Raw genomic sequence first — 22,016 nt, 5'->3', positions numbered from 1 at the left:
CACACATGTCAGAGTGACTGGACTCCAACAGCTAATATAAATGCTGTGTTCCAGGATTTATGCAGTATTCATATTTGTGATGTTTTTGTAACAAAACAAAGCCCCACAGAGGATTCACACAGTTTCTATTAGAACAGATTTCAGGCTCTACTTAATTTTATTTTTGTAGGAGATCAAACCGTCGACTGCCTCTCAGTGTTGTTTATTGACTTTCAAACATACGGCCTGGGGACCAGAAGCGGTCGCCTGTAAGTCTAATTTGTACCAGCTGTGATGACATGACAGAATAAAGTTACGTTGAAACCAAGCACACCCTTGTTTGTCTTGTGACATTTCAATAAGTCTGATGTGTCACATGGCCCTCTGCCTATTGAAAAAGCAAATGTTGTTTTCCAAGATGGCCGACTTCTAAATGGCCACCATGGTCACCACCCATCTTGAGGAGTTTGCCCCTCACATATACTAATGTGCCACAAACAGGACTTTCATATCACCAACCATTCCCATGTTATTACGCTGTATCCATATAAATGGCCCACCCTGTACTTATTGTGTCATCATGTGCTGTAAAAAACAAGAACAAGAGGATTTTAACAAGTTTTAGAGGGGAAAACCTCCCACTGTGCACCGGAAAAACAAGAACAGGTGAAAAGTGTTTTGAGAATACAGAAGTTGTGGTGGTGGGGGGCGGGCTCTACAGGAGGGACACAGTTGCCCCCCCTTGTCCCCATAGATCCACCCCTGTTTGAATAATCCAACAGTTGTTAAAAAAAAAGGTCAATTGACTTTTAATTATATGTTTTTTTGCAACAAACAGATATTTTTTAAAGAAAGGATAAAATAACTTTAAGAATATTTGCATAGTTATAGATATTCATACGTGTAAACAGTGATTGTAACAGTCAGTGAAACAGGCGTGCACCAGCTCCAATTCTTCTATTATTAATAAAGACATTTCTTCCATAATTAGAAACATATTCTGTCATTGGCACGATAGTTATCCCTAAATATTAGGGGTGCAACGATATTCGTATCGATATTGAACCGTTCGATACAGTGCTTTCGGTTCGGTACGCATATGTATCGAACAATACAACATTTGTAATTTATTTTATCAACTTTCCTTCTGACGATGCTGTCTGTGTTGAGCGCTCAGTGGATCTGCGCTCGACAGTGCAGCCTAGGCGGAGCAGTCGAACGCAGATTCACTGAGCGCAGGGCAAGCTAGCAGACAGAAGCTAAGCTCGACTTAGCTTAGCGAGACAGAAGTTAAGCTCTCCTTGCAACATGGCAAATTGAACCTCCCCCACCCTCATTCAGATCTGGCGTTTGGAACTATTTTGGTTTTATTTATTGGCTTTTATTTTGGAAAGAGCCATTTCTCTGTAATAAACTCTCTTTTCAAAAGATGAGTGATTCCTCAATCAGATATATTTATTTTCTTTATTACTTTGTTGTTTCAGCAACATTACATTTAAAAACTACTTTTGAGTTAAAATATATATTTATCATTTTAATAAATGACAAATTAAAAAAGCATGAACATTCTTTTGTATGGAAAAAATATCGAACCGAACCGAACCGTGAATTTTGTGTATCGTTGCAGCCCTACTGAATATGTAAACAGACTGCACTTCAGCAGTTCTGTTCCTCCATCCTTTCACTCTTCACATGATTTTATTAAATGTAATGAAGCTCGATCACTTTATAATGAATAGAAAGCCAACAAGCACTGATCAGCTGACCTCAGAGAGCCAGACGTTACGTATGGTTGCAGTAACTCACTGATATATGCAGGGCTCTGACTGTGAGCACCAACATGTTCAAATTACTGCAAAAGACTGATTCAAGTTTAAATAGAGAGCTCAGCGACAGGCTCTGCTAATAAAGCTCAAATGCAACTGCTGATTTGTGCATCTGATGAAGCCGCATCCTCTCTGGAAGTGCACACATGGAGCTTATTCTCATGCTGCTGCTCGTTCCTTCCTTTAAAGTACACACATGATGAATAACCAGCACCGCTGATACTGCAGTGGCGCTGCTGTCCATCATTGTGGGTCATATCTGGGATTTTATGCCCAAACACTGAGCTCTGAAAAGACCACCATCGAGAATCATCATCCTCTGAAACACTCGGGTGGAGTTTTACGATGCATAAGCTGCTGATAGATGAACTTTTGACCTTAACAGGAAGTCCTCGTGTGTGACAGGAAGCTGATACGTGACTGAAAGTTTACAATCCACAGCTTTCCCCACAGTGCTGGACGTGGAGGAGTGATGGTTCATGTCAGAGCTGCTCACCAGCAGTTTGATCCTGGACCTGAACTCTTCCTGCAGAGGAGACACAAGACAGTCAAAGACACACACACACACACACACACACACCTTTGACTCTGATCCTCACGGTTTTCTTTCTGATGAAGTCTCCCCTCCTCCACACCAAACACTTGTACTCCCCACCGTCTCCCTCCGTGGGCCGTTCCACAGTCAGGCTCAGGTCTCCAGTCCTCAGTGGGTCTCCCCTCATCCTCGTCCGGCCTCTGTAAACCTCGCTCTGTTCTTCAGGCAGGTCGGAGCCGTTGTGATACACGTGGGCCTTCATTCTGGGATCATAGCGTTCCCACAACACTTTAACATCTTCAGGCAGGTTTTTTGTGGTTTTGAAGGGCAGCTGGACAGACTCCGCCCCCTCCACCACCTCCACCTCCACCGGAATGACTGAGAAGACAATGAACACAACATGAGCTGTACAGACGGTAACAGCAGGTTTTTAGAGGTTAGTTCTAAACATAAAACAAATAAAAGCACAGGTACATGAATGAGTTCGTCCTGTAAAGAGGCTCATGCACCTCCCACATGGCTGAAGTCATGACAGAGCTTCTTCAGCAGGTTATCAGCAGCTGGGAACAAAGATAAGCGTGAGCCTCACTCCAGAGCACGTCCACTGCTGTCGTGAATTTATAAAATGACTCATCTGTAAAAGTTGGAAACTTTATTTTGGACGGGAAAATAAAATCGCTTTGATTTCATTTGAATCTTTATTGAACTTGTGGACAGAAAATATATTTAGTTTCCTATTTGCACATCATTTGTTGTTTAAAAAAGACTAATATTTAAAAAGAGCTAATACATTAGCTCTTTTTAAATATGTGTTTCATTTTAGATTTGATTATTTTCAATTTCTTGTGTTTCCTGGATCTTTAGTTTGCTGTGTGACGAGACAACAGGGTGATGCTCACAGGCTTGAGCAGGAGAGGTTCTAGGAAGCCGAGATAAGACTTCATGAAATAATCGGTGACTCCACAGTCGGCCATGTCTCACACACATCAGCACAGAAACCATGAAGATCTCGTGTGTCTGAACATCTGAAGCTCTCCACCACATGACTGAGCACAACTCAAGGAGGAACATTTACTGTCAGCATTTTTCCATGTCAGCTGCTGTTTACCACCACAGAAGAAGAACAGCTTGTCCACATGCAGCCTCTGTGTCAGATCAATGCAGCACACACTGTTTAGTAAAGTCATGCTGTGGCATTATGGGTAGTGTAGTAGGAGACACTCACATGACATGATGTGATGCCAGAAATTAAATAAAAGAACCGCAGAAACAACCAGAACAAGAAGCAGGAAAACCAGGAGAGCTGTGGCCCAGGATGGAAACGGTTCTGTGGAGAAACATTAAACAAACACATGACCTCTGAACTCTGACCTTAACCTCCTGCATTGACCTTTGGTCTTAATCTGCAGCTCTGACCTTTGACCTGCAGCACTACTTTCTGTCTCAGGATGTCTTTGTCCCTGTAGATGGTGCAGATGTATCCTCCACCGTCTCTCTCTGTGGGCTGTTTCAGGGTCAGGCTGAGGTCTCCAGTTCTCAGCAGGTCTTCGTTCATCTTTGTTCGGTCTCTGTAAAGTCCGTCCTGTTTCGTCAGGTCGTCACTTCTGTTTGAATACACATGGACCAGTTCTTGGTCAGAGCGAGTCCACTCCACTGTGGTGTCCTCAGGCAGGTCAGGTTTGATTTGGCACGGCAGGATGACGGAGTCTGAGCCTCCAACAACCTTCACCTCCACCTGCTGGTCTGAGAGGACGAGAAACCACAATATCAACTGTAGAAGAAGAATCAGCAGACACACTTTAAGTAATAGCATAGCCGTGACCTACTAGATCTGGGTATCAATGTTACTGAGTCACAAGTAACAAAGTACAAATACTTTGTTACGTAAGTAAATTTTTCAGGTATCAGAACTTTCTACTTCTTACATTTTCAAAACAGGCTGGTTACTTTAGGTTTAGTGTTTCTACTCAGGGATGAAGTGGGAGTGCACGTGTCCGTAAGTCATGTCTACAGAATCTAGCTTGCACTGGAGAAGTGAGCGGACACCGCGTGATGTTTAAGTGTCAGCTAATTTCAAATGCAGTGTTAACAAACATCAGCAAACACACAAACTGTTTGTGTGCAGTTTGTCTCACAGTGTGTCGCAGCTAAAGGTCCAGCTGCTGTAATTCAGACAGAGAGGAAAGAAGATGGACAAAGATAAGAAAGAGGACAGGAGAAGAAGAGACGTTAGACTTAATGCTTACATGTAATGTCATAGTTTTAATCACATATTAGTTTTGTATATGATGTGTTTGATAAATTACATATATTTATATTGTGAAACATCCTGCAAAAGAAACTAGGCTCTTAAAAACTGAGCTTTAAAATGAACAGTTGTAATGAAACCTGAGAGATGCCGACAGACTGACTTTAATGGGCTGGGACAAAAACATCGTCCCTGGCATTTCTGTTCTAGGTGGTCCACCACCATCGCTCAGTAGTCCTGACTATATATGATGCAAACACATACAGTGTGTATTAACATGGGTTTTAATCAGGCTGGAAGAGCTATTGTTGGATTATTCCTTACTTGCACTTAGGGCTGCACGATTAATCGTTAGAAAATCGCGATCTCGATTCATACTTATGTGCGATCTCATTTCCAAATGACAACGATTTAAAAAAAAAAAAAAAAAAGACGACGATTGTACCGCATTTTGATCCGGGACGTACTCTGCATGAAAACAAGCGCTCTCTCTTCCTGCTCAACAAATGACGAGGGCGGAGCCTTATACCACGTGATACAGAAGCTGTGCCGTGTGATGCTAACATTAGCAGGAAAAAACCACGGAGAGCACGTCAGGGATGACGAGAAAGTGACAGGAGAAAATCCGTCCCGGTCAACCACCCAAACATCAATAACGGGAACCTTATACAGCGCTTCCCTATACCCGTCGAACTCCCGCAGGCACAAAGAAATTACGGAGGCTATCACTTATCACCTGACCAAAGATATGGCTCCATCAACACTGTGCAAAACGAGGGATTTAGGAAAATGATCAACACCCTAGACAAACGCTACACAGTGCCGTCCCGCAACTATTTTTCTATTGTTGCACTACCTGCTCTGTACACGCAGCGTCGAGCAACGGTGGAGACGGAATTTCAAGCAGTACAACACTTTGTTGTTTTTATGTTTATTTATTGTTTTTATGTTCAGTCTCACCTGTTACGAAGTTGATGTGCAGTAAATAAGTGCAATAAATATTTATACTGGAAAAGAAAATCGTGAGAGAATCGTGACCTCAATTCTAAGCCAAAAAATCGTGATTCTCATTTTATGCAAAATCGTGCAGCCCTACTTGCACTGAAACATGTAAAAGCTACACTTTAGCTGTTAGCAATGACTGATAGTCACAGCAGCTTGTTGACCTGAATCCTTGAATCTCTCCCTTTCTAATTAGGTTCCTCCAACTATTTTCTTACCACGTTGATTTCACCTTCATCCATCTGTGAGAGCACTCGAGTTTGGAGTGTTTTACACAGAAAAGAATTCAAAGATCTATGAGCATGACTTGGTGATGGGGAAGAACGAGGAGAAAGAGGAGCTCAGACAGACCATAAACCAGGCAGCCTCAGCCTGTAGCAGCAGCACTAAGATCCAGATCACAGGGAGCTTTATCAAAATGAAAGTCTGATGTCTAATCTTAAAAGCAGAGATGTTTGGATCACACACTGGGATCTTCAGGTTCTTTTCCTGACTGACTTCATTAAAGCTTCTCTCAGCACCACCAGTCCACTAACAGACGTCTTACTTTAAGAGATCCCAAAACGTTCATTCTGTTCAGGTCAGGTTAATTACCGACCTTTGACCTGCAGCTGGATGTCTCTCAGTCTCTGATCTTCTGTCCCATCACTGATGGAGCAGGTGTAGATGCTGCTGTCAGTCTTTGTTGGGTTTCTCAGAGTGAGGCTGAAGTCTAGAGAGTCCAAAGCATCAGGCCTCATCGACGTGCGCCCGCTGTAACGCTGGTTTTGCCCTCTGAGATCATCTGCTTCTTCTCGTCTCACATGGACAGATTTAGGATTGAGATCACTACGAGTCCACAGCACTGTGGGGTCATCCTCAGGGATAAAACCTGAGTGCTTGCAGGGCAACAGGACAGACATTACGCCCTCATACACCTCCACCACTGCAGTCAGGGCATGCTGGGAAACTGGCAGGAGACACAAACAAGAACACAAACTGAGTGTTTCAGTTGGCTTCAGAAAGTTACAAACATACAACGTCCATCACAGCCACACAATGAGTAATTACACAAAACCAACGGATGTTTCAAAGGCATCAGAGGTTAGTGACGACTTCCTTACACTGAGGTGAAAAACATCTTCTGAGCTTGTTGAAAAGAGAAGGAAGAGATTTTTTGAGCTTTCAGCACTTTGCAAATTCCTGCTCGACGTCTTGACAGCCTCACATTTAAACCCTGACATTTAGACGCTGCTTAGACGTCTAATCAACACAACATTGTTGACTCAGCACACATGAAGCAGAAAACAGAAGAAAAGCTGCTTTTTACTTTTTATCCTCATCTTAAGTCAGATCTCTGTGGACACCTGCTGCTTTTACACAACAGCAGCTAACTGTGCAAAATATGTGCAGCCATCCACTGAAGCATGTGTGGACATGGATATACAAACAGTGCATGAGGTGACTGTCAACAATGGCTTCCACTATACTGCTTCATATTGTTTTGTGCTGCTTGTTTGTTTTAACAGTTGGTTGTTTTCAGTGTTGCTGGAAAAAGAGGATTTATAGAGAAGATGAACTGTATCCTATGTTTAAATGATCTACAGCTTCACTCGCTACCAGTTAAAAACACAACATGACACAAACTCTGCAGCAGCAACAGCCCAGCTAAGAGTCCAGCTCCGCATCATTACTGTCCGACAAACAGGGCGGTGCCCTCAGCCGGGTGACGTGAGGGTTAAATATTTGCTCCAGTGCGTCATGAAGAGCGGATACAGAGGAACAGCGCCCCCACCAGGCCGCAGACACACACGGTTCATCACATGGTGAAGTTCAGGACAGCGCGCGGATTCACAGTAAACTCACGTTACACTTCTTATTGTTGGAAGGCACACACCTGAGTGAGCGCGTGCGCCTTCAAACAGGGTCAGAGCGACTTTCCTACCGAGCACGAGGAGCAGTGACGTCAGCAACGTCTTCATTCTCCGGGAGAAAATTCCGTTATTGCTCGATGCCACCACAGCCTGCAGCTGCTGCTGCTTCTTCTATCCTTGTGTAGCGGTTGGCAAACAGCTTCAGGTGCATTACCGCCACCTTCTGGACATCGTTACACCTTTGTTTTCATATAAACAGCTGTTGCTCTTAAAAACACAAATATCGCTCTATAAACTCCATGACCGGCACTCATTTGAAATATTTATGTTACCCTTAATTGAACTCTATTTTTCTGTGATTCAGATTTCTGTATTTGCCTTTCCCACCTATATTTACCACATTCTAACATTACATGATCAAATGTCTCCTGTCTCGTGCTTATTCATCTTTTTAAGTGTGCTATTTAACCCTGTGTGACCAAATCTTACTCTCGAAATTATATCCTCGTTTTTTTTTTTTACTTCTCTGACTTCTTCTACTGTCCCACTATCTACCTTTACCTTCTCTGTCCCATCATGCCTGCCACTTTTCCATTAACTTCACCTTAATTATACTTTTAAGGTGGCGATCGTGGCTCAGGAGTTGGGAGTTCGCCTTGTAATCGGAAGGTTGCCGGTTTGAGCCCCGGCTCGGACAGTCTCAGTTGTTGTGTCCTTGGGCAAGACACTTCACCCGCTGCCTACTGGTGGCGCCAGTGTCCAGCAGCCTCACCTCTGTCTGTGGCTACAATGTAGCTGCCATCACCAGTGTGTGAATGGGTGGATGACTGGTTGTGTAAAGTGCTTAGGGACTATTATAAAGGACTATATAAATACAGGCCATTTTTAACCTCATCTTTACTGTGTTTATATTCATATCTACATGATTATTTCTTATTGCACCTTTAACAAACGTATCAGCCTGTTCATTTCCATCTACACAGATATGTGCAGGAATCCATAAGAATGTATTTCTATCCCTCGATGTTTGAGTCTATAGATTAAATGAATTATATCAAAAACAATATCTTGTCTAGAATCTGAAAACATATGACATGTACTCACTAGTGTGCTAGTAGAGTCAAACCAAAAACCTGTGGTATACTGGTGCCTTCTCCAGTTTAAAGCCATTAAAATTGGCTCAGTAAAAACTGTTAAATCATCAGTAATATAAAATGTTACCAGATTTGTGTGGGTGTGTCAGACTGCAGCCTCAGGTTTATATTGTTATGTGATAACTCTAAGACAACCAGGTTGTATTACACAGTAACGTAAATGTGATGTAACAAGTAGTGTAACAAAGTACTTTCTACACCGAGTTATTAAATTGGTGCATTGTTTTTAAGACAATCAGTAAAATTCTCCCTCTGTTAACATTCGTGTTGATCCCAATAAATCATTTTCTAAAGTCAAAGAGAGAACAGACTGCTGTGCTTCCTGTAATAATCACACAGGATTACAGCTGTTCTTGGCCTCAGTGCTTCGTGTTTTGCTCACAGCCTCAGAGTTTGGATGTGTTTGATTTTAAGAGTCTGTACCATCAGGTTTGCTGGACACACTCTCAAGCAAAGCCAGAAACTGGCACAGCGTTTGATTTTTAATTAATTACAAATATGTACATTTAAAAGATAAGACTGTGCTCATTTCCCTCCAGCCCAGGGTGGAAAATCATTATCTGACTAAACTTTCAGATGAGTCTCAAGTGTTTTTTACAGTAGGAGGAGATTTCCAGATCTGTATGTGAGGCTTCCTAACATCAGACTTCCTAACGGCTCCCCATCCACTCCCTCTTGGGAGTAAACAGCAATGGTTGCTGTTCTGCAGAGCTGCAGTTTCATGTTACATGTGTTAATAGAATAGAATAGAATAGAATAGAATTCAACTTTATTGTCATTGCACATGCACAGGTACAAGGCAACGAAATGCAGTTTGCATCCATCCAGAAGTGCTTTAGTGATATAGATATATTACAATATATATTAGCAATAATATAGATATGTGAGTATATTACAGAAATGGGTCTATTATGGTATGTTATAATGTACACGGTATGAAGTATGTTGTGAATATTCTATAACTAAGTATGTACAGGCTGTAGTGAGTACAGGCTATGTACAGGATATGAACAGGATATAAATATGAAAAACTATACAGAATATGAAATAAATAACTTTACAGAAATCTGAGATATACAGCTATACAGAAATGGGAACTATGCAAGTTGTAAACAGTTGTAGGATTAAAGATTATCGAATGTACAGAATGATTATTTACACAGAGCTATACAGTAGTGCAGTTAAGATAAGTGAGGGTGTAGATAGTTTCTACAGAGGCTATATAAAGTGCTAGTGGTTGTGAGTGGTGGTTCAGTCCATGTTATTATTGTGTTTGAGGGTACAGTTGTCCATTGTGGGTGTGTGTATGTTCAGTCCATGAGTTTAACGTGGGTCAGATGTCAGGAGGCAGAGTTCAGGAGTCTGACAGCTGTGGGGAAGAAGCTGTTCCGGTACCTGGTGGTCTTAGTCCGGAGGCTCCTGTGGCGCCTCCCAGAGGGCAGGAGGGTGAAGAGTCCATGTGATGGGTGACTGGGGTCTTTGATGATTTTCCCAGCCCTTTTCAGACACCGCTTCCTGTAGATGTCTTTTATGGCAGGAAGTGGTGCTCCGGCGATGCGCTGGGCAGTTTTCACGACCCTCTGCAACGCCTTCCGGTCCGAGGCAGAGCAGTTCCCGTACCAGACTGTTATACAGTTGGTCAGGATGCTCTCGATGGTGCAGCGATAGAAGTTCACCAGGATGTCTGAGGACAGGTGGTTCTTCCTCAGAGTCCTCAAGAAGAAGAGGCGCTGGTGAGCCTTCTTGACCAGCTTGGAGCAGTTGGTCGTCCAGGTGAGATCCTCGGAGATGTGGACTCCCAGGAACTTGAAGCTGCTCACACGCTCCACAGCCGTCCCCTTAATGTGGATGGGTGGATGTGGGTCAGCATTCCTCCTGTAGTCCACGGTGAGCTCCTTGGTCTTCTCGGTGTTAAGCAGCAGGTTGTTTGTGTCGCACCACTCAGCCAGACGATCCACCTCCTCCCTGTAGGCGGCCTCATCGTTGTCACTGATGAGGCCAATCACCGTGGTGTCATCTGCAAACTTAATGATGGTGTTGGAACCATCAGCAGGTCTGCAGTCGTGGGTGAAGAGGGAGTAGAGGAAAGGGCTCATCACACAGCCTTGTGGTACACCGGTGTTCATTGTGATGGTAGATGAGCAGCGGTTATCCAGCCGGACATGTTGGGGGCGGTTGGTGTTAATATCATGTTTTACATATTCATTTCAGAACCTTTAAAGATTGTTGATAAAAACTATTGTAGAGTTTTCCACTTTCCCACAAATTTTAGGCAAAAAGACTTCCAAACAGCCTGTGTGTTGTTACAAATACATGACACGCAGATCTGGATGATCTCTGAGCTGCTGTGTTTTGAAGGAAGGAAGCAATGACAGCGCTGAGTGTAAGATAAAGTGATATAAAGCAAAGCTTTACTGATCTTAACCTCCTAGGACCTGCCGTCCACATATGTGGACATCACATTTTGGGTTATTTAGACTAAAATACATTATACTGCTACTGAAATTTTAAATGAATATCCTCATGTTTATGTTGATGAGAGTGTGGGGAGTGAGTTGGAGGGTGGGGTGGGCTGCTTTTAACCATGTAAAGCACTTTGTGCTACATCTTTGTATGAAAAGTGCTTTATAAATAAAGATTGATTGATATTTGGCTCTCATTTTTTTAGAAAGAAAAATCAGGTAAAACAAATTTGGTAATTCTTTGTTTTTATATTCATTGGGTCCCAATCAGCCCAAATATCAAAGAGAAATTAAAAATATATGCTGTGGAAGAGTTCAGGTCTTAGGAGGTTAAAGTTCCAGTAAAATAAAGTGATAATTGTATTCTAATTTTTGCTGTATTCTAATTTTTGCCTCATAACTTTTGCACTGTCCACTTCCTGCTGTGACAAAACAAATTTCCCACGTGTGGGACTAATAAAGGTTATCTTATCTTATCTTATCTTAATAAATCATGTAAATGACCCTCATAAAGCTTCAGCTTTGGCTTCCTGTAAACCATCTGATTTCTTGCTTTTAAGGCTCTGATGTCTATTCTGTGTGACTTAAAGCAGTTATGACATGGTCTGATTTTCTCACCCAATAAAGGAATATTTTGTTTATCAGTCTACTCTTCATTCTATCAGAAACAGTTATCACAGCTTGTACATTTTCTTTTTATAAATATATGTACGCAATGAGCCAAATTTAGTAATGCCAACATACTGAAGGAACAACATTTGTCTCTTATATATGATACACCTATATATACACTGTCAAAGATACTTGTCTTTGAGTGAAGATTTAAGGTGATAAGACATATAAATAACTGCAACTTGAATCTTTACTGAAGCTCAGTGTTTGACACAGAGTTCATGTTCACTGCTGCAATAACTAATAATGACTATTATAATAACTATAATATTGGCCATATTATATTTTCATTACCAAAGTGAGATGACTTTGAACTCATGAACAACATTAGCTAATTGTTATTTACTAACTGATCTTAAAATGCCTGTTCAGCACAGAAATGAAGCCCAACAATCATGTTTTAGAATCAGAATCAGAATCAGAATCAGTTTATTGCCAAATGTTGAGCAGGTTTACAACATTAGGAAATTGCTGCGGTGCTTCAGTGCAAACATAGTGTCATAAATAGCACTTAAATAGACATGAAAAAAAAATAAAAGTAAGAATAAGAATTAAAAGTGCTACGTGGAAAGATATGTGCATGAGATATACATGAGATATATACATGAGAATAAGAATTAAAAGTGCTGCGTAGAAAGATATATACATGAGTGCAGGTGGTGATCAGTGCCAAACATGGAATGATGCAGTGACACAGCGTAGGGTCATGTGTTAGTGGTGGGAACAGTCATACGGTTATTGTTCATGTGTCCAACAGCAGAGGGGAAGAAACTGTTCTTATGGCGAGAGGTTCTGGTGCGAATGGACCGGAGCCTCCTGCCTGAGGGGAGCAGGTCAAACAGACTGTGTCCAGGGTGAGAAGGGTCAGCTGAGATCCGAGCTGCACGCCCCAGTGTCCTGGAGGTGTGCAGGTCCTGCAGAGATGGGAGTCTGCAGCCAATCACCTTCTCAGCAGAGCGCACAACACGCTGCAGTCTCTGTTTGTCCCTGATAGAGGCTCCAGCGTACCACACGGTGATGGAGGAGGTGAGGATGGACTCGATGATTGCAGTGTAGAACTGCATCATCGTCCGTGTTGGCAGGTTGAATTTCTTCAGCTGCCTCAGGAAGTACATCCTCTGCTGGGCTTTCTTGATGACGGAGGTGATGGTGGGCTCCCACTTCAGGTCCTGGGTGATGGTGGTACCCAGGAAGCGGAATGAGTCCACAGAGGTGATGGGGGTGTCAGTCAGGATGATGGGGGGGAGTGGAGCTGTGTGCTTCCTGAAGTCCACAATAATCTCCACTGTCTTCTGGGCATTCAGCACCAGGTTGTTGTGGCTGCACCAGGACACCAGACGTTCAACCTCCCTCCTGTAGGCAGACTCGTCCCCGTCCGAGATGAGCCCAATAATGGTGGTGTCATCTGCAAACTTGATTAGCTTGACAGACTGGTGGGTGGAGGTGCAGCAGTTGGTGTACAGGGAGAAGAGCAGAGGAGAAAGAACACAGCCCTGAGGGGAGCCGGTGCTGATGGTCCGGGAGTCCGAGACATTCTTTCCCAGCCTCACATGCTGCTTCCTGTCCGTCAGGAAGTCAGTGATCCACCGGCAGATGGGATCAGGCACATTCATCCCATTCATCCCATTACAGTCCTGTGGTCTCAGCCTCAGATACTCAGCTAATCACACAAAGCTCATGTTGAAACAAACAAATGAACAAGATATGTTCTCCTTCATTTCTGTCAAACAAAGCTGTATGAAACGTTTCCAGCTGTTAGTATAATGGTTGCTAGGCAACCTGGGCAGCGCGATGGAGGCTAGACCGTCCCATTTCACAAGCCTCTCACTCCCAGCCTTAGGGGTCTTTGAGTACACAGCCCTTGTGGACCGTTAAAGCTGCGTACTTTAACCCTTTAAGTATGGGCTCAAAATGTGGTCATAAATATTTTCTACACTAAATCAGGATGTATGTGTAAAAAAGATTTGTGTGTGGACTTAGCCAAAAAAAAAAAAAAAAAACCCTGCAAGTTACAAGTACGAATTTTGACCCTATTTTTCTTCCTTTCATCTGATGTCATGTCAATCACAAATGTAATAATCCAATCGAGAACAGATGTGTTTGGCCGTTGGAGGGGCGCTTGTGAGGATTGTTTGAGGATTGTGAGTGATTGCTGAAAATGTTGAAATGTACTCACTCACTTTTTATTATTATTTGTAAATATGTGTACAAATGGTTGGTTTTTTGTACTGTTTTTATCAATAAATGTCAGCAACAAAGGACATACACCCATGTGTGTTGATTTCTCCCTAAGATGGCAAACTGAAACACTCCAAGTTGGTGACTTTTGGAGATTTATTTCCCTGGATGATTGAGAATGCATCAAGACGAACACAAAAGGAAGTTCACAGCTTTTAGCAGCTCCCCCACCCCCTCATTCACACCCCCCACTCCCCTCCCTCCAGAATTCCCAGGTAACAACCTAATTTACATATGAATGACTAGCCAATTTAGCTTCCACTTGGCTGAAGCTAAAGCCTAGCTAAAAGCCATTTGGCTGGTAGGAGGGTTTTAATGGTAGAAAAGCCAACTGGCTGCTCTCCGGGGCTCTAAGTGTTATGAGAGGTGAAAACAACAAAAGCGAGGGTGTCGAGTACAGAACTAAAACATAACCTAAACTGGGAAAACTAGAGAACAAACCTGAAACCATAATATCCCAGGACGAACATGGGATGGAGAATAGAGAAGGCAGAGTTACACAGACAACGCGACAAGGAACATAGGCAGGCACGCTATAAATACACATGAGATAACGAGGGAATGACACACCAGAGGGAAACACAGCTGAACCTAATTAGGCAAGACAAGGAAGTAAAACAGAATACGCTAACATGACACGGGACCTTCAAAGGAAAATAGGAAATTCACAAACACAAACTCAGGGACACGAAGAGAGCACAAGGGGAGGACACAGGAAACCAAAACCAGAATTAAGTAGGACATGAGATAATAATATTAAACACAAAATGCTGGGTCAAACGACCCAGGACCATGACACATTTAGCCTGGAGAAAAAGTTTGTTGTTGTATAAGAAAGCCCTCTGCAAAGCCAGAACATCCCACTATTCATCATTGATTGAAGAAAATAAGAACCATCCTAGATTTCTCTTCAGCACTGTAGCCAGGCTGACAAAAAGTCAGAGCTCTTTTGTGAGAAATCTCACAGATGTAATATTATCTCCAATTTCCCACAAAACTGCTCAAAGAAGTCCTGCCATTAATTAATTCTTCGATCTTAAATATGATCAACCTATCTCTAATGATCGGCTATGTACCACAGGCCTTCAAGCTAGCTGTAGTTAAACCTTTACTCAAAAAGCCATCTCTAGACCCAGCAGTCTTAGCTAATTATAGGCCAATCTCCAACCTTCCTTTCATATCAAACATCCTTGAAAGAGTAGTTGTCAAACAGCTAACAGATCATCTGCAGAGGAATGGTTTATTTGAAGAGTTTCAGTCAGGTTTCAGAGCTCATCACAGCACAGAAACAGCCTGCTAGACCTTAGTGCTGCATTTGATACTGTTGACCATAATATCCTATTAGAGTGATTAAAACATGCTGTAGGTATTACAGGTACTGCACTGCAGTGGTCAATTAGTTCCACAGTGTTCAGTGCTAGGACCAATTCTGTTTACATTATACATGCTTCCCTTAGGCAGCATCAGAAGACAAAAGCATACATTTTCACAGCTATGCAGATGACACCCAGCTCTATCTGTCCATGAAGCCAGATGACACACACTAATTAGTTAAACTGCAGGAATGTCTTAAAGACATAAAGACCTGGATGGCCGCTAACTTTCTGCTTCTTAATTCAGATAAAATTGAGGTCATTTTACTCGGCCCTGAAAATCTTAGAAATATTGTATCTAACCAGATTCTTACTCTGGATGGCATTACCTTGGCCTCCGGTAACACTGTGAGGAACCTTGGAGTCATTTTTGACCAGGACATGTCCTTCAATGCACATATTAAACAAATATGTAAGACTGCGTTCTTCCATTTGCGCAACATCTCTAAAATTAGAAATATCCTGTCTCAGAGTGATGCTGAAAAACTAGTTCATGCATTTATTACTTCCAGGCTGGACGACTGTAATTCATTATTATCAGGAAGTCCTAAAAATTCCCTGAAAAGAATAGAATAGAATAGAAAAATCCTTTAATTGTCTCACAGGGGGAAATTTGGGTGTAACAGCAGCAAGAAAAACACATATACAAACAAACAGTACACAAGACACAGAACAGAAACATACACAATTTTTTACATATTTACATGAAGGAAAGTCTTCAGTTAATCCAAAATGCTGCAGCAAGAGTACTGACAGGCCCTCATTGGCTTCCCGTTAAATCCAGAATTGAATTCAAAATCCTGCTCATCACATACAAGGTCGTAAATAATCAGGCCCCATCTTATCTTAATGACCATATCACCCCATTAGAGCACAGGATGATCCACGGCTTCCACCTCAGCTCTTTTTCCAAAAAGAAGAGTGCTGTCTGCTGCCGCTCATACAAGTCGACGTCAACTAGGTCCAGTTCGTGTCTTTGCAGCAGGTGTTGTTCTTCTGTCAGTGTACTGTGTGGAAACTGGAGAAAGAGGAACCAAATGCAGGACTTGCAGGCTGGTTAAGAATGAGCACGGTGCTTATAATAAAGACTGGATAAACTTAACTACAAGTCTAAGCTTTGTTTTATATTTTAATACTGTCATTTGTTTTACTTTGGTTGTTGTAAAGTTTTTCCCACATCATAACTGGAAAACTGTTCAATCGTACAGTCTGTTCCTGAAAACCTGGGCCTTCTTTGAAAGGCTGTTCCGTTTGAGCTCCATAACCAGTTTCTATAATACCTCGAAAGTATACTTTTCCAGTGGGTAGGTGAGGTTCAAAGTGTACATTAATCCAAACAGCATTGCAGCTGCTAGGGTATAGTTATCCAAATCCTGCAAGACTCTCTGGCCTTCAAGGACTATCCCAATGTCCTCAGGGCTGCCGCTGGCATCTCTTGATTTTATGATGTAAATTCCCATGGTTGTTTCCTTATTAGATCATTGGATAATGGCTTCATCTGTGGCCTAGAAAATGCAGAATTCCAAAATTTAATTCAACAGAACACTGGTCAAAGAACATTATACCAAATTTTATTTTAATCTGTGGGGAAGGAGCCTGAGTTGGTGCGTGAGGTTGAGAAGTACCGGCTAGATATAGTCAGGCTCACCTCTACACATGGCTTGGGCTCTGGAACCAGTCTCCTGGAGAGGGGCTGGACTCTGTCTCAGTCTGGAGTTGCCCCTGGTGAGAGGCGGCGGGCTGGAGTGGGTATTCTAATATCCCCTCGGCTTGCTGCCGGTACGTTGGGGTTTTTCCCGGTGGATGAGAGGGTTTGTTCCCTGCGCCTTAGGGTCGGGGAACGGGTCCTGACTGTCATCTGCGCTTATGCGCCGAGTGGTAGTTCAGAGTACCCAGCCTTCTTAGAGCCCCTGGTGTTGATGAGGTCCGCTCCGAGTTCCTGAAGGATCTGGACGTTGTAGGGCTGTCCTGGTTGACACGCCTCTACAATGTTGCGTGGAGATCAGGGCAGTACCCCTGGACTAGCAGACCGGAGGGTGTGTTCCAACTACAGGGGGATCACACTCCTCAGCCTCCCTGGGAAAGTCTATGCCAGGGTGCTGGAAAGGAGAGTTTGTCTGCTAGTCGAACCTCGGATACAGGAGGAACAATGCGGTTTTCGTCCCGGTCGCGGAACACTGGACCAGCTCTTTATCCTCTCGAGGATACTTGAGGGTGCATGGGAGTTTGCCCAACCAGTCTACATGTGTTTTGTGGACTTGGAGAAGGCATTTGACCGTGTCCCTCGGGGTGTCCTGTGGGAGGTGCTGCGGGAGTATGGGGTGTCTGGCCCATTGCTACAGACCATTTGATCCCTATACAACCGTTGTAAGAGCTTGGTTCGCATTGCTGGGAATAAATCGGACTCGTTCCTGGTGGGTGATGGGCTCCGCCAGGGCTGCCCTTTGTCACCGATTCTGTTGATAATTTTTATGGACAGGATTTCTAGGCGCAACCAAGTGGTGAAGGGTTTTCGCTTTGGTGACCTCAGAATCTCATCTCTGCTTTTCGCGGATGATGTGGTTCTGTTGGCTTCATCGGGTGAGGGCCTCCAGCTCGCACTGGAACGGTTCGTAGCCGAGTGTGAAGCAGCGGGAATGAGGATCAGCACCTCCAAATCTGAGGCCATGGTTCTCAGCCGGAAAAGGGTGGAGTGCCTACTCCGGGTCGGGGATGAGTTCCTGCCCCAAGTGGAGGAGTTCAAGTATCTCGGGGTCTTGTTCGCGAGTGATGGGAGAAGGGAGCCGGAGATTGACAGACGGATTGGTGCGGCGGCGGGAGTGATGCGGACGCTGCACCGGTCTGTCGTGGTGAAAAGGGAGCTGAGTGTAAAAGCGACGATTTCAATTTACCGGTCGATCTATGTCCCTACCCTCACCTATGGCCACGAGCTGTGGGTAGTGACCGAAAGAACGAGATCGCGGATACAAGCGGCAGAAATGAGCTTCCTCAGAAGGGTGGCTGGCCTCTCCCTTAGAGATAGGGTGAGAAGTTCGGCCATCCGGGAGGGGCTCAGAGTAGAGCAGCTGCTGCTCCACATTGAAAGGAGCCAGCTGAGGTGGTTCGGGCATCTGACAAGGATGCCTCCTGGGCGCCTCCTGGGGTTGGTGTTCCGGGCATATTCCACCTGGAGGAGGCCCCTGGGCAGACCCAGGACACCCTAGAGAGATTACATCTCTCGGCTGGCCTGGGAACGCCTTTGTATTCCCCGGATAAGCTGGAGGAGGTGGCTGTGGGAGAGGGAGGTCTGGGCTTCTCTGCTTAGGCTGCTGCCCCCGCGACCTGGCCCCGGATAAAGCGGATGAAGATGGATGGATGGATGGATCTTTTATAAACATTTTAAGCTTCTTCAGTTTTCTGTCTTAAGACATTTCTGTTTGGTGCATTTTGCTTTTTACATGCATTTATTATGTATGGACACTCTATATATTTATGTTTTCTAATATATTGCTTTATTGGGCAGTTTGTGTTATATCATAATGTAAATATTCTAAGGAATTCATCATACACACTGACATCTTGTTTCTGATATATTTCACCCAGTTTTGATTTATTTAATCATTTTAAAAGCATTTATTGTTTCCTCTGTCCTTACTCGTCTGTGATCTTTATTTCTGTCCAAAATATTAATCTTGTAATTACCTTCACAGACTTTAAAAACTGGAAGATGGTCACTGATGTCACTACTGAGAAGTCCACTTAGTGCCTCATTTATAAACGTGTCTATGAGAGCTGCAGGATGTGATGTGGCTCTGCTACTTTTAGAGATCAGGTTCACACAGTATGTTGCTTTAATACCTGAAGATTAGGTTTCAACTGTTATACATTCAACACGTCATCAATCACTGTTTAGTTTAATTCATATTTTACAGTTGGTCATCCAAGTACTTCAAATTTTTCCCAGTTTCTAATGGTACAGTACTTTTTTTTGGCTATCAGTTGTTTAAAAGTCTTTAGACATGAGATTTTTTTTAGTTTTTAAGAATAAGGGCGATCGTGGCTCAAGATTTGGCAGTTCGTCTTGTAATCGGAAGGTTGCCGGTTCGAGCCCCAGCTTGGACAGTTTCGGTCGTTGTGTCCTTGGGCAAGACACTTCACCTACCGCCTACTGGTGTTGGCCAGAGGGGCCGATGGCACGATATGGCAGCCTCGTTTCTGTCAGTCTGCCCCAGGGCAGCTGTGGCTACAACTGTAGCTGCCTCCACCAGTGTGTGAATGTGAGAGTGAATGAATAGTGGAATTGTACAGCGCTTTGAGGTTCTCGAAAAGTGCTATATGCAATCCATTATTATTATTAATAAATTTAGCAGCAATCCAAAATACATACATGTATTTATTAGAATTAAATATAAAGATTGTCGTTATTCACTTTTCTTTTTCCTTTTTCTTTCTTTTTTTTGTTTACTTTTACAAAAGTAAAGAAGTAACAAACAAAGTTATGTCTTTGGAATATGACAAGTGAGTCAAACAGTGCTGCACATCCTCGCTGCAGGTGTGAAGAAGGAAACCTCAAAAAACGATGTAAATGTATGAAAATGTTTTGACAAAGCTTAAAATCCTACTGTCGGTTTTGTAAAATTTTAAGTTTAATTTCTACATTTAAATTCTAAATGACAGCAGAAAATTAATTCCTCAGGGCAGCAAACACATGTTACTAGAAGGAGTAACGCTTCTAATAACATGTTGTTTCTCCTCTGAGTTTAATTGTGAAAGTAAAAAAAAAGAACAAAAAAGAGTTTTATTTTGAAGAATCTGCAGGAAATTATCAGTGTTCCTCTGTTTAACTTAAGAGGATCAAACTTTTAGTGCAGCAGCAGCTGCGTGTTGTTGTTATCAGGACTTTAACTGGAGATGAAGATGTTGCTGCCACTCCTGCTCCTCGTACTCGGTAAGAGCGCTCTTTGAACGCAAACACAACGACACAACTGTTTGTGCTTTTAGACAACATAAAGTCTAACATGAATTTACTGAATGTAAACTGACTCTACTTGACTTTATTCCTTATAACCCCCTCTGGGACTTCATGCAGGGCGCTCACAGGGTTACAGCTGACTTCATATCTGTTTAAGACGAACTGTCTGTGTGTTCCAGACGTCTGTTTCTTACTGATAGAACCACAAACCTGCCAGAGTGTAGTGACGTTTGACAAGATTAACGACTGTGGCAAAAAAAAAGAAGAAAAAAAACTGTCCAATGATACAGATGAAAATTGGTTGTGTCACCAGTTGTGTGTAACATTGTCAGTGGTGACACTTTCATGTGTTGTAACACTGAGATGTCTATTTGCTAATAAACTGTTTTGTGTGTGTGTGTGTGTGTGTGTGTGTGTGTGTGTGTGTGTGTGTGTGTGAGTGACTGTGTTTCTGCCTCATTTGATGTTGTTGCATGGTGAGGTTATTTGTTAAAAATGAATGGACTGCGGTGTCGTTCTTAGCCCTGCAGGGCTAAGATCTTCTTGTATCTGTGTTCATTTTCAACCAAATGTAGATATAAATAAGAGATGGTTTCCTCCTTTAACCTCAGTGTTGTTCAGTCATCCATCAGTTTTCTTTAACATCTTTGATGTCCTTTCAGTCAGTGTTTGTTGGATAGGAAGAATCCATGTTTGAATACTTTTCATAAAACAAGGCTGAGAGTGACGTTACATATTCTGCAACTTTCTGAAACCACTTTATATTCGACTTTATAACAACCCAAGGAAAAAATCCACTGCATACACATAAGAAGTGTTTTTGTTGTGTGTGCTTGTGTCTCCTTCCAGTTTCCCAGCATGCCCTTGCTCCGGTAGTGGAGGTGTATGAGGGGGAAAAATCTGTCCTGTTGCCTTGCAAGTACTCAGGTTTTATACCTGAGGAAAATCCCACAGTGCTGTGGACTCGCAATGATCTCAACCCCAAATCTGTCCACCTACGACGAGAGGAAACAGATGATCTGAAAGGGCAAAACCAGCGTTACAGCGGGCGCACATCAATGAGGCCTGATGCTCTGGACACTTTAGACTTCAGCCTCACGCTGAGAAAACCCCAAATGACTGATAGTGGCAACTACACCTGCTCCATCGGAAATGAAAGGGCAGAACTGAAACTGACCGACGTACAGCTGCATGTCAAAGGTAAGAAACCCAAACAAACAAAAGAAAAACCACACCTTCTTTAATCACAAGTCAAAGATCACATGTCAAACTAAAGGTTGATAGAAAAGGAATTTCTTTTGTTGAAAACTGGAAAATGGCATTAACATTTTCCAGATGTAACCAGTCTGCAAACATCAAAATCTCACAGGTAGATTTTTTGGTGTTTCTACTAAATCTGGATGATTTGATTCAGGTTTTACATCCTGTATACGCAGGAAAACCTGCAGCTCACAGGCCTAATAGAGACCGATGTACAACATGTAACAGAGGATGTCATTTTAAGAAGATAAACTTGACCTCTGGAACTATGAATGACAGGATGATAAAGTGCTGCCAGCTGTTCTTTATTCCAGAAGAATCCACTTCCAATCAAGTAGCTTTCATTGATTCATTTATTGAACAGGAAGCAGGGTTATGCATTCATAATGTGAGTGTGGAGGTAGTGTGGTAAGGGGGTGTTATACAAGGGCCAACATGAGAAATTAGTGACGCTCCCTTAATG

The 22,016-nt window shown here is 42.8% G+C and overlaps 2 protein-coding genes across 5 annotated transcripts in view; one reads left to right on the top strand and one right to left on the bottom strand.

Moving 5' to 3' along the window:
• The window catches only part of LOC308397153 (butyrophilin-like protein 2), an 86,614-nt gene that overhangs the window by 28,125 nt on the left and 36,473 nt on the right, over positions 1-22,016 (top strand). The gene's annotated exons all lie outside the window — the stretch shown is intronic.
• Positions 1,425-7,614, bottom strand: LOC308398330 (uncharacterized protein). Of its 4 annotated transcripts, none has more exons than XM_080884902.1 (6): positions 7,515-7,614; positions 6,189-6,539; positions 3,757-4,083; positions 3,566-3,667; positions 2,405-2,718; positions 1,425-2,331 (listed from the first exon to the last, which is right to left on the bottom strand). In XM_080884902.1, exons 1-6 carry the CDS (start codon positions 7,549-7,551, stop codon positions 2,146-2,148), a joined length of 1,317 nt encoding a protein of 438 aa, XP_080741028.1. In that variant the 5' UTR covers positions 7,552-7,614; the 3' UTR covers positions 1,425-2,145. The 4 variants fall into 4 exon arrangements, with proteins under 4 accessions (XP_080741028.1, XP_080741027.1, XP_080741030.1 ...); XM_080884901.1 differs by having other exon boundaries at positions 7,467-7,597; XM_080884904.1 differs by lacking the exon at positions 7,515-7,614 and adding an exon at positions 6,694-6,841.

Source organism: Rhamphochromis sp. 'chilingali' (genome assembly GCF_963969265.1).
Source record: "Rhamphochromis sp. 'chilingali' genome assembly, chromosome: 1".
In the NCBI taxonomy this organism is placed as follows: Eukaryota; Metazoa; Chordata; class Actinopteri; order Cichliformes; family Cichlidae; genus Rhamphochromis; species Rhamphochromis sp. 'chilingali'.
This window is presented reverse-complemented; position numbering and strand designations above follow the sequence as displayed.